Source organism: Aulonocara stuartgranti (assembly GCF_965226115.1).
Source record: "Aulonocara stuartgranti genome assembly, chromosome: 14".
NCBI classification, from domain to species: Eukaryota; Metazoa; Chordata; class Actinopteri; order Cichliformes; family Cichlidae; genus Aulonocara; species Aulonocara stuartgranti.
Window position 1 is genome coordinate 13,930,284 of NC_138950.1, and position 16,226 is coordinate 13,946,509.

Sequence of the window (16,226 nt, forward strand, 5' to 3'; positions counted from 1 at the left end):
CTTTCGTGTAGTAATTTGTAATAATTTGCTGTTTTTTTCTTGTAAGATGCACGTGTGGATTTTGTTGATTTCATTAAAATGTTAAAGGCCTGAAGTGTAACCTTGAGCTCTGAACTTAAATACCAAATTTTGGGGGATTACGCAAAAAAGTGCCAGCATTTTGATGAATAATGCATGTAACACGACTGACGAAACAACTAGAGTAGCAGTGACATGTCTAGTTGTGACTGAAGGTGGTCATCAATCCTTTCACACAGAATAATTCAAAGGCTGAAAGAGTGGCAGCGCAGGCCAGTAGTTTTATCTGGTCATATTTAGTTACATTAGCACGCTCCCAATTTAATGTCAATGTATTGCCAATTAAAGTACATCCTAGTCAAAACGTTATGAAAGGAATCTGAAGAGAAGCTCACTTCTGATCATTGACAGCAATACTGTTAATAAGCACTGGTGTTTTTGCCTTTGTTAGCTGCTGTTAACCAGCGTTAACTCTGAAGTGGATGTATCATTGCTGGACTTCATGTATTAGAGCACTTTTTTGCTTCGGTGAAGGAGACCGTCTCTCTTAAGCGAGAAGTAGCCTTGTTTTCTCACAAACTTGTAACTATATAACTGGATTTCAAAGGAAAGAATGTGGATCTGACGACAGGTACGTCCGTCTTTTAGATCTGTGAGAGCCACACTAGAGAAGACGTGCTGCACTTGTTGCAAACAGGCAGGCTCTGAGAGAAAGCTCCTTTATTTGACAAGGTAAAGCAAAAATCCATCAGTGAAGAATGTAATTAAGTTAATTACATTATCTCAGGTTAGTACAATATGTCTGACTAATATTTACATGTCCAAGAATTAAAATCAGCATTTGACTTTATGACACGTCAGATGCTGTCAGTCTAATGGAAAGGAATGGATGCCTTAAAGCGGCTAGAGCTTTGGAGGTGAAGCTTTTTTTTCCCCTCAACGGGCTCACGCCAGTGTGGTAAAAAAAAAGAAAGAAGAAAGGAAATAGAAGCTGATGCTCTCAGTTTTATGCTATAAAGACAGTGACAGGCAATTACAGCTAAGAAGAAAAAAAACGAAAAAGCTAAATTATAGAGCACGCATTGTTGATGTTTGGAAAGGTGGTTCAGCCTGCAACAAAAAGAGGAACTGTGCGAGAGGGATGTTGTGCAAGCTGTGCTGTCAGTTATCCATCAGTGACATGATTACACCCCTTCCCTCAAGAGAGACAGACGCAGATAGTGAGGATGTGGCTGTGTATTTTTTTTTTTCTTTTTAAGAAATCTCTCTACAGCTAGCTGGTCTGGAACGCTTCCTCGGCGTGAACTGATACTGTAGCAGAATTTAAATAGAGTCATGTGCTTGTCATAGTCAGTAACGCACGAGCTGAGCGTGTGTACTCGGTGAAAGAGTTGGCAAAACAACAGCCTGCAAAGCTCATTTATTACCAAATATCTACAAGGATTCTTTGGGGACCCCGGTGGTCCTTCTGACACCTTTCCGTGTGACAGAAGCGTTGCGGCAATTTTTCACGATAGCGAGTAATGAGAGTTTGAGCTTATTAAACCGGTGATCTCTCTCATTTGAGGTTCTTAATATGGCTAATCAAAATTCAGCACTTGTTAAATTATTAAAGAAGAGACAAGGACGAGAGGCAGAATGTCACGGGAGGTTAGGTTTTCTTTGATTTCTTGCTCCTTAGGCAAACGGCGTTCACTATAAGAATCTAGCCTTTCCTCGAGTATTATTGATCCAGTTGAAGTGGTTCTGTCTGCCCCTTCACACTGAACCGCTTCTGAAGCAAGGCTATTTGCCATCAAGTCTTTGTGGACATGCGCCATGGGATCCCCATTCAGTGCACAATCCTCATTTTCAGCACTTAATAAGTTTGGGCCTCGGTTTTCTTTTGGTTGTTGCAGCTCAAAGGGACACACACACACACACACACACACACACACACACACACACACACACACACACACACACAAATAGGAGGGCATAAGGTAGCAAAACAGGGATATAGAGACTAATGCGGAGAGGTTGCTGATTTCCCTGGTGAGTTTATATCTGAGCTGTCGTCACCTGTCTCTTCTCGGGAATAGAGGCGCCTTAATCAGGAACATAAAAGTATCTCCTGCGGTGCTGCCTCCTGTCTCTGTCACTCGCCTGTCTCTTACTTGAGTTACCATTGCCAGAGTAGCAGCTAATTTTTCATGTCCAGTGTAAGAAAGAGAAAAAAGTACAGTGAAATTCAAATTCAGACGAGCAAATGCGTTTTTCGGGGTGGTTGATGAGACTAAAAAGTCTGTAATGCTTTTTGTAAAACTACCAAATGACGTGCACTAGAATATTGTCTTACTTTAACTCATAGCTTTAGTCTGAAATCCCAGAAATACTGAATCTTTTAAGCAGCCTTCAAAACCGACTTTTTTTATGAGCTTGACACAGAAAATGCAGTTTTTTGGAGTAGTACTTTCTACACAGCACTATCCCATCAAAACCCCAAATTAGTGTTTGTTTATTTCTGTTATGGGGATTTTCTTTGTGAATTAATTTCTGCTAAAGAAATGTACATTGGTTCTTGTGTCCCATATAACTTATGACATGAAATATGTCCTCATTTAATGTTTTAGTCTCCTGCTAAACTCTCTTCTTTGTGCAAAAGTGTGCAAAAGTCTTGAGTCACCCTCATTTCTTTGTATTTTGCTAGGAAACTGGGAAATAGACACACATGTTCATGCAGTGCATCTATGGAGGCAAAAACTGAGCCTGTACAATTCGAATGAGCTAAAAGGTCAATACTTTGTATGGCCTTTATTTTTCAGCATTGTCTGAACTCTCTTAGGCAGCTTTCTTCCAAGTTCTTTAAGATGATACCTCACTGCTTCAGTAATGTTGCAGTCTAGGTTCTGGGAGGCCAGTCAATGACTGATCTATCAGGTATGCTTTTGCTACATTGGCGGTAGAGCTGGGCGATAGAACGATAACGATATGTATCGCGATATAACTTTTACTCGATAGAGAGATTAAGCTATCGCGATAGACCTCGCCGCTCTTGTCCTCTTAAAAAAAAAAAAAAAAAAAAAGGTCAGCCGATCCAAATTAAGTAGTGCAGAGCCGAACCAATCACAGCCGCAGCGTCACGTCGCGTGACTTGTTATGTACAGCACAAGTGCCAAGCCGCACGTGTGTTTGTTTGGGAAGCAGCCAGCGGGTAATGGAGGAAGTGAGTGTGCCGACTAGAAAAATCAACCGAGCGTGACCTTAAGAGAAAACAGATGATGGTTCCAATGCCGGAGAGATTGTCGAACGGAAGAGCCATAGAAGTTCCGTAGTGTGAAGGTATTTCGGCTATTTCAAGTCTGACAAAAAACAGAGTAGCGTGCACTGTAAATTGTGCCGAAAGCAAGTCTGGAAATACAATAAACTGGTGCATGCGTCACACTGCGCCACGTTATTGTTTCGGTGAAATGAATTTCTACAATACTGTTAATTCTACTCTCTGCAGTGTTTAAATGCTTACATATACACACAGTTACTGTCCGTCCACACATACGACTCGGTTCTGCTTCTATGCCCCAGCTTTGTTTACTTTTTCCCACCGAGGCTTCTAGACTTCTGATTGGCCAACATTTCGGCACGGTTAGGAATCTAGCGCCACCTGCTGCTTTGGCATGTTCATAGCAGCGTTTTCCTTCATTTCTGCCTTTATGTGTGGACGGGATTATTTTTTTAAACGAAAACGGAAAATCTCCGTTTTCAAAAATACCCGTGTACGTGTGGACGTAGCCTCAGTCTCTGACTGGAAGCGCTAATTCGTCATTCGGCTTTTGTCAGACTAAAGTAACTGTTAAAACTGTTTGAAAAACTAAGCTATACAACAAGGAGAGATTGAGAATTTCCTTTTAGTTCTCAGTTTATTTGATATTGACAAAAGTTAGTCAGTTTTGTCTGTTCTTCTGTAACACAAACTAAGATTTATTTTTAGAATTAATACTTTGTTTCTAAGTGGAATTGACAATTTAGTCTGTTTCGTTTGTTCTATTTTGAAACTTAAACGCTTTAGCGGCTGCCTTTTGTGTAGTTTGCAATATTTGCCTTTATTTATCTGAAAAAGTCTCATGTTCCTTAAGTACATCTACCCTGTTGAACTTATTATGGGAAATCAATATTTAAATAAAAACAAGCTGCTGATTATTTTACATTTTACTTGTGAGCAACGGCACATTTAAATCTTACAAATATAGTTATTTGGCTTATATCGTGATAGATATCGTTATCGCCTGAAATGAAAAAAAACATATCGTGATATGAAAAAATCTCATATCGCCCAGCTCTAATTGGCGGTATGTCTGGAATCATTGCCATGCTGAAAAATGCAGCTTCAAATTGCGATAGAGCCTCCACTGTGTTTTACAGATGGCTGTAAACACTCACCTCCCAAAAATTTCAGCGTTGGACTCCATCAGACCTGTTGCCACTGACTTTCAGTCCAGTTCTTGTGTGATTTGGCACACCTCAGCCTTTTTGCCTGTTTCACTTCCTTAAGAATGGCTTCTTGACAGCTACGCTTCCACTGACATCACTTCTGATGAGGCTTCAGTGAGCAGTAGACTGATCAACTGAAGGGCCAGATCCTGGGCAGGGTCCCTGTTGGATTTCCTTCTTAAAGACAGATACTGGTCACCTGTCCAGTTTTCTCAATTATTTTAAGGACGCCCTGCCAACATATGTCTGTCAAACTGCGTTATGTTTGGCATTTATCGTAGATTGACATAAAAAACAAAATGGGAACAAACAATGTGTTTTTGTGACTGGCTGCTGGTAACAAAGTCCCAAAGATACAATTTAAAATTGATGCTTTGCCAGGTTTCCTGTTATGTGTTTACACAACACTGGCTGAACTGGAATTATGTGTCTTCTAGTGCCTGGATTATTCATAGCTTAGTGTTAAGTGGCTTAAACAAACAAACTAAAGGCATTATGCTGAAACTGGACCGAAAATTAGTGAAAAAGCAGCCCGTGTCCAAAGAAAAGTTGGAGAATTTTTGCTTCTGCTTGGGAGTGAAATTAAAACAAATGTGTGATGACTAAAGACGCTGCACAGTGCTGGATATAGTAAGTATTATATTATATAAACGTGTTATTACTGTCTTCAGACATACACCAACAAGATAAAACCATAAGGAAGTGGTAAATGTTAAATATCCTCCTCATCATATAGACAATGATTACAAGCAGATGATTGGTATGCACGGTGTAAACTTGTGTGTATTTGTCAACGGGAAGTCGCTCAGTTCACCTACTTTTGTTGCAAAAGGATTACCTTATCTCAGCGAGCAGCAGGAGCTTTGTCTTCTGTAACTCAACATGTGCGATTAGTTCTCATTGTGCGACAGTGTAATCTGCACAGATAATGCTTTTTCCCTTAATGCAGACTCTTTTAAAGTTCTCAGAGACACTGACGGCGGCTCTATTTGAATATTCATAATGTCTATTTGAATTTGAAATGCAAGGAGTTTATTATACAGAGAGCGTGATAACCTTTGCAACACTGCTGGGCTTGCAGTGTACCTTTGTATTGTCTCCTGAGTGGTTTGTGTCTTATTACTAAGACACAGCATATGTGGGCTTGGTTGCCGACTTGGTTTAGAAAAACGCTTGGATTTGTCCTCAGCCATTAGAGCATTCTGGCATCAACATGGCCAGGAGATGGACACAATAAAGATAGTGAGAGGCTATTTTTGGCACCTTAAATGCTAAAATGTAATCAAATGTCATCAAATATGACACATGCAAAAATGCATCCCTTGAACAGAGAGCTCATTAATGGATTCCTCTCAATGTATTCACAATGCCTCCATGTTTTACTTTTTGCCACACAGCGTGGGCAATCTTTTATGCCTGGATCAGAAACCTGCACGATTCATTTACTTTAAAAACAACCAAGTGTAGGATGGCTACATCAGCATGCTGGGTTCACAACCAGCAATCTGCATTATTTCAGGTGGATCACACTCGTGTACATCCAATTGCCAAAACGCTGAAAGTGAGCAAGACTCTGTGAAATGCAGGCAGAAATTTACAGTCCAGAAAATGACCCAGTGGGTGCATTTATTCTTAGCTCATGCATGCAGTAAAGCAGCATTTCTCTTATATTACACTGCTTAAAAACAAAGTAAATTTCGTACGAATACCTGAAGTAGGTAACATTTTCCCCCCAAACACAGTAATTTGTTAAGACAGATCATTTCGCGACTTGATTCCCGAAAAGCTTTTAACAGATTTTACACGGAATAAATTATAGGAAATGAGAGAATCAGTGCAGGAAATGCACGTACTTTTGTTGACAAGTGACGGAGCTTATCCCTGTGTTTGGTGAAGAATTCCTGGTAAAGCTGTCAGCAGTTGAAATGTGGCGAGGTTTGTTTTGTCCCGTGCTGTCACTATTAAATGTCGCCGAGCCTTATTTAAATGCAGGGATTGTATCTATGTGGGTGAAGTGCCGTGGTAGTGCTATGTGTTCTCAGATAGGTTTTTTTCTTTTACTGAGTGGGTTACTCTGCTTTGATGCTCACACAAGCTGTTTCTGCTTCATGCAGCTGTAAGCACTGATTACAGCCACCACTGCCGATAGACTTTAACACTGTTTTAGAGCCTTTTTGTTCTGTCTATATCTTGTTTTCGGTCTCTGCATTGGTAATTTCTGATGTTTCCATCCATCACTTTGTTTCAATTTATTCAGATGTCATAGTGAACAAGGACACCTTCAGAGAGTTCAGTCTGTCTGTTGGGCTGTTAAAAATAGGTAATTATTTTCAGTAGTTCTCCTAGTGCACCTGTTGAGAAGGTCGCAGCGACTCTTAACAACATGTAAATAGTAGGGGTGCAACGATACACAAAATTCACGGTTCGGTTCGGTTCGATACTTTGGTGTCACGGTTCGATATTTTTTCGATACAAAAAAAATGTTCATGCCTTTTTAATTTGTCATTTATTAAAATTATAAATATATATTTTAACTCAAAAGTACAGTTTTTAAATTTAACCCTAACCCTTGTGCGTGTTTTTTATTTTGACAGCGAATGCGCACCTGCGGACCACTTATGTGCAGCCCTGGTTATTTAGCTCGTCATATTGCAGCCACAGAAATTATTTTGTCCATGAAACCATAAAGCTGCACTTTCTTTTTGCCTTATAGTCTCATTTGTCATAACTTCTCCGTTTTGTGGTAAGCTTTTCTTTGGCTGTCACTTCTTCACCCTGACCTGTCTTATTTGGCTCAGCAGAACTAAAATATATATCCTGCTGCTTTTACACACGCACTCACATAAGCTCAGCGATTCTCTGCGCGATCAACCTCTCACATGTTTAAGCTGCGGGAGATTTCACTTGTCATGTTTGCATAGTAAGCTAACAATTAATAAGACGATGTCAGAGGAATTGGTGCGCAAATTATCATCACTCACAGATCAGTGCTTTCGCTCTTGCACGATTGCAAAGTGAAAGCAAAAAAACAAGCGCAAATTCAAACGCGATTTCAATATGTCACATATTGACAGTGGCTCACAGATGCCAATGACATAATTACCCAGCTACATTTCCGAAAGAATGCAAAAGCATTGACATATATTTTTCCTTCCTACGATAGGCCGACGGGCAGGGCAGAGATAGATTTTGGTACCCCGACTGAAAAAATCGCTAGCCCCGGGACGTTGGGCTAGCGATATTGCAAGCCCTGTATCTGATTGAGGAATCACTCATCTTTGGAAAAGAGAGTTTATTACAGAGAAATGTCTCTTTCCAAAATAAAAGCTATACTATCCGCTTCTTCTGGGCTATATTCTTCTGGGCTTTATTAGTCCCACGTGTGGGACTAATAAAGGTTATCTTATCTTATCTTATCTTATATTCTCAGCAGCATATTAAACAGCTGTCTAAATGACTCAGCTAAAGTTAGTAGCATGCTTGCTTGTTTTTTTTCTGCTTCCACTTGTCTTTGCACTAGGATGATGTCGGCGTAAATGTGCAGTCATATTCGTTGTGTTCCCACTAGTGCTTTCAGGTTAATCTCGTTGAAATGACCTTAACGCCACAACACGGCAAATCTCCGTTAACGAGCTACCGCCAATCGCCCCGTGCATGGGGCTAGACGGTCAACACGTTAACGAGCTAACTGCGCTAACACACTAGTTCCCACCCATGTAATTGAGCATTGCATGGCACATCCAACATACTGTTTTACTTTAGTCCATGACTGCTTACCTTCAGGGTCATACGTCACATGAAAACCAAAATAATTCCAAACGCCAGATCTGAATGAGGGTGGGGGAGGTCCATGTTGTAAGGAGAGCTTAACTTCTGTCTCGCTAGCTTGCCCTGTGCTCTTCGTTCTGACGATGCTGTCTGTGTTGAGCACTCAGTGAATCTGCGTTCGACTACTCCGCCTAGGCTGCACTGTCGACCCTAGGCGGAGTAGTCGAACGCAGATTCACTGAGCGCTCAACACAGACAGCATCGTCAGAAGGAAAGTTGATAAAATAAATTACAAATGTTGTATTGTTCGATACATATGCGTACCGAACCGAAAGCACTGTATCGAACGGTTCAATATCGATACGAATATCGTTGCACCCCTAGTAAATAGCTTTAGACAAAGTTAGTTCAGCTTAGCACCTATGCTTCAAAAGGGCAATTATTTAGCCAGGCTTTGGCTTTTCACGTAGATAACAAAAAAAAACAAAACAAGGTGTAACATGTAGAGTACCGATCTTTAGAGGTCCACTTTAGACAATTGGCCACTTCAGGCTTTAACACATGTGAGTGACATCAATATTTTCATCTGGCCTGACTCTCTCCAAAAAGGTAGGCTAAAGTGTACTCCCTCACATAGAAGATAGTTCGCCCTGAGCTGAGTGATCTAAAGAGGTTGAAGCTCCACAAACACTTGTAGTGTAAAGAAGCTTTATTACTTGAATGGTGTTTCAGTATGTGGCCCTCGTCGGTGTAATCAAAAACTACATCGCAGACGGCACTTTAAATACCGTACGTGTTTGAGTGGAGGGGAAAAAAAACATCTATCCACCAGACTGTACGTATGCTCTGAAATTTGTCTGCAATTTATTTTTATTTTTTAAATAATAATAATAATAATAATAATAATAATAATAATAATAATAATAATAATAATGGATACTTTATTGATCCCCATGGGGAAATTACTTGTTTTTTCTCTGCATTTGACCCATTCACTCAGTGAAGCAGTGGGCAGCCCACTAAGCAGGCGCCCGGGGAGCAGTGTGTAGGGACGGTACCTTGCTCAGGGGTACCTCAGGGTAGCCGTTAAGTGGATTCGAACCGCCGACCTATGGCCGAACATGTACTAAATGTGTTTGCTTTCTAGCATTCTGTGTTTCTGTTGGTTGTGCAAACATGGGTCGTAGCAGCACGGTGGTGAAGCGGTTAGCACCGTTGCCTCACATCAAGGTTTCTGGTTTAAACAACCTCTCTGTGTCTCAGTGGGTTTCCGCCCGCAACCCAAAAACACACATGTTAGGTTAAGTTGGTATTTCTGAATTCAAGCCAAGAGTCTGAGGTAGATGAAGTGTGCAAAGGTGACATTTAACCATACAGAGACCTTTCAGTGGTCAGCAAATAATTACACCACAGTGTTTTGCTTGATGAACAGCACACGCTGCTGGAAATAAGGAGTTGTGCAGTGTTGTCAGGTGGTATGTGAAGGGCCTTTAAGTGAACTTCCCAGGAGCCCATAGACTGTATATAAAAGATGGACGTATCTACTGTGGCTAGCAAATTCTCACTGTGAATCTTCAAGATCAGCATTGTAACTGCAGCCATCTTAGGTTTTTGAAACAAAATGTCAAAGAAAACCCGGGAAATGCCCTTGTGACCATATTTGCAAATTTAGTATCATGTTGTATTCAATGTTTGACTCTCAGGAAAATGTTGATTGAAGTCACAGGTTAAGGTACCCAAGAGCTGTTTTCCTGCTAACTTCTATACAACCACACTTTTCTTTCAAGCAGAGGAGTCTGCCCCTGCTGGCACAGCCGGGCTGAGGAACGCGAAAGGTGACCTTCGGCATTCTTATATGATGCCTCGGGTTATGGATGAAATCATGTAGAATGGCGCTCCCGCGGTAATACACGCTCCAGCCATGTATTCCAGCCCTAACCATAACCTTATCCCTAACCTTAACCAGCACTTTAATGACATTAAATACTGTTTTCCAAAGCGATTTCTATATAAAATCTTCATTATTTTAAAGGACAAGCAACACAATAAGAGTTGAGAGGCAGATGATCATTTCACAAGCTGTAGATTCTACATGTGTAGATTCGATCCAAACGGTTCTCATGTTTCATCATTTTTCCAATCTCGTAATATAGGGACGTGTTGTTGAAGAGTAATATATCAGCGATTTGTCCCCTAGCATAAAATGTTACGCTTTGGGAGTGAGAACGTGGTATATATAAACACCTATACCAGACACAAGGTGGGAAAATAGGGCTGTGCAATTAATAGCATGTGGCTTTTCAAGTGATTTTTTTTATTTAATTACTTGACTTTAATTATAATTAAAGTTTGAGGAAGTTTAAGGAGTCTCTGAGCAGCCATGTTAAATTATTGTAATCTCCTTGTTGACCAAAAAATATTTTTTTAATACTTTGAGAAAAAAGAGAAAGATCAAACTTGGGTTTTTTTGGCCCCCTACGAGGTAAAACCTCCTTGTAGTGTTTAGAGGAAAGGCAGAAAACAGCTTTAAAAAGCCATAGAGCTAAGAGGCAGACATGCCTTGTTTAAAGTCTTCTTATTAAATTGTCTGTGTTTGTCATCTTTCTGCAGTAGTGACTTCAGAAACAGGCTCAGCGATGGGCTCGGTGCTGTTTCTTGTGAGTTGACAGCTCGTAACGATGAGTGACAGGTGTCGGTGTGCGAACTTGTTCAGCTTAGTGTCAGGAGGACGGCAATAAGTGCAGACTTTGTTGACTCGAGGCAAACTGTCTGATTTTGTTGTCTCGCTAGTTTCACCACACATGTACATAACTATTTTATGGACTCGTTTAATAGTCCTGATGAGAAAATGACACTTAACGACAGGGGGTTTACTGTGTGCGAAGGAAACCAGGCGCACCTCTGAACTTGCCGACTGTGCAAGCATGCCTTCCGGGTCCCAGTTGTTTCTCTGTTTTAATACAGACAGTGGTAACCAGAGTAAAAGTATTTACCTTCATTCAAACAGGATTCAAATGAGTATCACGCACAGAGCAAATTAATTCAGTTCAGTTCACTAAGAAAACCTTTAAAAGTCCGATGTGTTCAGAGGGAAAGTGAGAGTATAACTTTTTTTTCTCAGTGCCGAAATGGCATTTTGGTGTGCAGCTGGGTTTTTTGTGCGCGAATATAATCAGACAATTTCAGGGTCGAATGCACGCAGAATATTGGAGGATCTTCATTGTTTTGCACTTTCCTTGTAAAAAAAAACAACACACAAAACACAAACATTACTTGTCTCTATTTCAGCAGAGAGAATCTGACTGGTCACCGTTTTCCTCTCATACCCTTTACTGAGCTGCTCTCAAGCTGTTTTGGATTTTAGCTGTCAGATTTATGCTTCCACACATACGCTTGTGCGTTTACCTCTGCCTGAACTCCGAGAGGTCTGAAATGTAAATTTGAATGCCAGAAAAACTGAGCAACACCTCATTTTCAGTCGGGCCGTGGCAGCCTCTTCTTCCCTGCAGCCCTTTGGCTCTAACCCCTCATCGCAGCCCATTGAGACACTTCGCCTGGCACCCCCCTCCCATCCCCCTCTTGCCCTCTTGAACATTTTGTCTCCATGGCAATGTTTTGAATGAGATTTAGGACAGGAAAGGTTGTTGTTGTTGTTGTTGTTTTTTTCCCAAGGGAGCTGAAAAATTAGCAGAACTCTATAGAAACTGCTGTCCTCGTGTGTTTAGGCGAGCACTAAGTGGTGCTGATAAATGTCAGTATGCAAACAGGAGGCGCTGCAAAGCATTCAGAATAATAAGCATTTTCATTTTCTGTCCTAATAATTCGTTCTGTGTTGCAGGTGACCAGATTAGCCATTCTTAGAAAGCAATTGAAAATGTGCCTTTGGTGTTTCTCTTTTGCAGTCACCTCTTTGGAGCCTATTATTGGCCAGTATGGGGAAATGCTCAAGATCCCATGCAACAGTGGAGCCATAAAGGCAGAAGACATCGCCATCACTAAATGGAAATATGTAAGTCACACTGGAGATCAGTTGTTCTCAAAATGGCAAAGTAGGTCTAAGGCCCACTTACTGTGTCTGAAGTCGAACCACGCCCAGTCTGAGTGCATTAGACCATGCATCTGTCCCTCCATATGACACCGCATGAACAGTGCATGCTTTTATTGTGAACACGAAGCCAGTGCTATATGCGAGCGACACATAACAAGCGCGCTCTGCTCTCCAGGACAAAGGGGATGGAGTTCCAGGATACCTGCTGGTCAAGCAGAAAAACCAGAATGTCTCAATCAGCGCCACTGATGAATACAAGGTCCGTGTGAGCATGGACAAAAACTCCAGCCTGCTGATCTCTGCCGCCAAGCTCAGCGACCAGCGGACTTTCACTTGCATGGTGGTGACCGGCGGAGACGTGTTCGAATACCCAGTTAATGTCCTAATTTACAGTGAGTCTGAATTAGCTGAAAAATTGTCGAAATGCCCTCGTTCAAGTGCTGTGACTGACACAAGCAACACCCAGCCTTTCCATTCACACTGTTTTTTTTCCCTCAACTACAGAGTTGCCGGCAAAGTTGGAGATTTCTGGAGAAGCAGAGGAGCTAGAGATTGGAAGACTTACTAAGGTGGAGTTTTTAATGATAAACATTTTAATGCCAACATTATTTTAAGCAATGAGTCATGAAGGGAAATCCCTTACTTGAGCTAACGTATCTTGAGGCCTAACAGAGATGGTGCCTGTTATTGTAGTAATGACTTCTTTGAAGTGATTCTCATGAATTAGTAAAGAGTAGAAATCTCGCTTGTGCTACAATTAAAAGACCCAAAGGATTTGAGGGGCTTTACAAATGCTTTAGGCATTTCATGGTCTATTGCATGGAAAACTGTTTAGTCCTCAAATACCAGAGTGGCATTAACAAAAAGCTCATTTTCTCATATGTTTGGTCATTTAAAAATAGTCATGAAATGCATTTTTTTATTCATCCTTTGAGTGCTTTTCTTGCCTGTTTCTCACTTTTTTTTCCCTTTTTTTGCTTTGCAGCTTGGAAATTGTGTTGCAAAAGATGCCAACCCACCTGCAAACATCACATGGTTCAAGAACAATAAACCTCTGGAGGCTGATGGGAAAGGTGAGCGTTCACCATCCCTTTTGTTGTCTTTGAGTTCTAAAAAAATATATTTGACATTTATAAATATTGCATACACAGATGGTTTTATTCTCTCTGACAGGGACAGTTGCTGTAAATTATTCTGCTGTGATGAATTGTGCTGCACTCTCATGACGGCGCGGCTCATGACTGTGTGCAGTGTTCTGGTCATTGCACATTTTTTTCCTTGTTAGAGTTTTCAGACAGTGCTTGTTTGTTTTCTGTCTAGGGATTTCCATCAAAGTTTCTGTTGTGGTAGAATCTAGTACCGGCCTCTCGACCACTACCTCCACACTCGAGTATTCTGCAATGAAGGAAGACACAGGCGCCAGGTTCAAATGCCGTGCTGACGGTCTACCGCTGGAATCCTCTTCCATGAACTTTACTATTACCTGTGAGTCGTTGAGCGTACTTTGTCTAAAACCTTTTATTTTGATTTCGTTTTTTTGTCTGTAAATTCAAAGAAAGGGTTTAAAATGCAAGATGATCATCATGAAATCTCTGAAAGTTTACGCTCTGTCTAAACTACATGCCATATCCTGAAAACGACACCCACTCAAACACCCACAATATTCTACTTCAGCTTGAAAGTCTCAGTAATCCACTGCCTGTAGCAGGACAAAACTATACAATGTGCCTGTATCAGAGGATTGTTTTAGCACCTCATTTGTAACTAACTGTTGCAAAGATATTTGTAGCAAGCTGTTGTAGCCAAGGCACAACATAATAATGCTGCTTAAAACTCTGTGAATTATCCACAATATACTATAACACAAACTATATAGAGTCAAAACGCTGGAGCTTAACTTACAACAAGGACCTTCACTCTATGCAAAGAAAGGAGAGCCATGAAAATTCTCCCCTCTGCTGTGGTTGGGAATTAATGACCAGCTATGACCAGACAGGTATTATTCTGTATTTTGATTACAAGCAGTGGGTTGCTTGTTCACTCATTTTCAGTCAAAAAATGCCAAAGATAACACAAAATGACATATCTCCTCCACACATCACTCACTCACTTGGACACTAGAAGGGGGAATTATGTTAAAATGCTCTTCATAGACTACAGCTCTGCATTTAATACCATAATTCCCTCCACACTCACCACCAAGCTGGAGCATCTGGGACTCAGCTCATCTATGTGTCAGTGGATCTCCAACTTCCTAACTGGCAGACCACAGGCAGTAAGGATGGGCGGACATGTCTCAGCCTCCACCACTCTCAGCACTGGAGCCCCCCAGGGGTGTGTTCTGAGCCCCCTGCTGTACTCTTTGTACACATATGACTGTGTGGCCACTACCAGCTCCACCACCATCATCAAGTTTGCTGACGACACCGTCGTGGTGGGCCTGATCTCTGATAACAACGAGACGGCCTACCTGAAGGAGATTAGGAATCTGGAGAACTGGTGCCAGAGGAACAACCTCCTTCTAAACGTCAGTAAGACAAAGGAGCTGGTAGTGGACTTCAGCACTAAGCAGGAGAGGAACTACCAGACCCCCGTCATCAACGAGTGCCCAGTGGAGAGAGTGGACAGCTTCAAATACCTCGGAGTTCACATCACGCAGGACCTGTCATGGTCCTCTCACATCAACACCGTGGTGAAAAAGGCCCGACAGCGTCTCTACCACCTCAGACGCTTGAGAGACTTCCAACTGCCCTCCAAGGTGCTCAGGAACTTTTACTCGTGCACCATAGAGAGCATCCTGGCGGGAAACATCTTAACCTGGTTCGGGAACAGCACCATGCAGGACAGACGAGCTCTAAAGAGGGTTGTGCGGTCAGCTGAGCGCACCATCCGCTCCGAGCTCCCTGACCTGCACTCAATCTACAGCAGGCGGTGCCGGACCAAGGCCAGGAAGATCGTGAAGGACCTCAGCCATCCCAACAACAGACTGTTCTCTCTGTTGAGGTCAGGAAAGCGATTCCGCTCCCTGAAGACCAACACAGAGAGACTGAGGAGGAGCTTCTTCCCGCAGGCGATACGGTCTCTCAATCACACCACCACACAGTACTGACCCACACATATGGTTCTTACACACACACTGGACTTTCTGGACTTTGTTTTTGCACAACACTGGTCACTATATTCTTCATTTCCAGTTAATACTTGTACAGCTGCTGTTATTGTGTATATATTTATTTATATTTAGATTTCTTCATACATTCTTATATAGTTCTATATTGTGTATTGTGTATTTTGTTGTACAGTTATTTTATTTTCAACTTTAATTTATATATTTTATCTTATTCTTCCCAGTTAAATTTACCCTTCATTCTAATTTGTGTTGTACAGTTATTTCATTTTTAACCTTAATTTATATTCTATTCCTTCCTAGTTAAATTTACCCTTTTTAATTTTTCATATTTATTTCCTATCTTATTCATAGCCTTTTCCTTTTTTGTTTTCTTTAGGTCACGAGCAGTTGTCCAAGCATTTCACTACATATCGTACTGTGTATGACTGTGTACGTGACAAATAAAATTTGAATTTGAATTTGAATTTGAAGCATTATTGTGCCAACAGAGCAATACCCAGAGAGCTACTAGCTGGAAACCTGGTATGCAATGGCTTGGTGTGCAGTGTGTCCTAAAAAAATTTGAGGAAAGTGGACAAGTGGCAGCCAAAATGAGAGGTAACAGGCATAAAAAACCATCTATAGCAGATGAACAGTGTATGAAAGTCATGCCTTTAAGAAACAGGCAAGTATGTGAGACCAAACAGATGTCTGGCTCTTCGGTCAAGTCATTCTTAAGGAAGGGAAACAGAGAGAAAAAGCTGAGGTGTGCCAAATTAAAGAAGAAAACCGAAATCAGCGGCAAAAGATCTAATG

At 41.3% G+C, this 16,226-nt stretch overlaps 1 protein-coding gene across 2 annotated transcripts in view; it reads left to right on the plus strand.

Annotated features, from left to right (window-relative positions):
• The window catches only part of LOC309688338 (CD166 antigen homolog), a 51,165-nt gene that overhangs the window by 22,079 nt on the left and 12,860 nt on the right, over window positions 1-16,226 (plus strand). For both annotated transcript variants that reach the window (XM_082504001.1, XM_082504002.1), the window contains exons 2-6: window positions 12,156-12,262; window positions 12,477-12,693; window positions 12,806-12,870; window positions 13,287-13,374; window positions 13,622-13,786. In XM_082504001.1, the coding sequence (XP_082360127.1) occupies window positions 12,156-12,262; window positions 12,477-12,693; window positions 12,806-12,870; window positions 13,287-13,374; window positions 13,622-13,786 (642 nt within the window). The remainder of the gene's footprint in view (window positions 1-12,155; window positions 12,263-12,476; window positions 12,694-12,805; window positions 12,871-13,286; window positions 13,375-13,621; window positions 13,787-16,226) is intronic.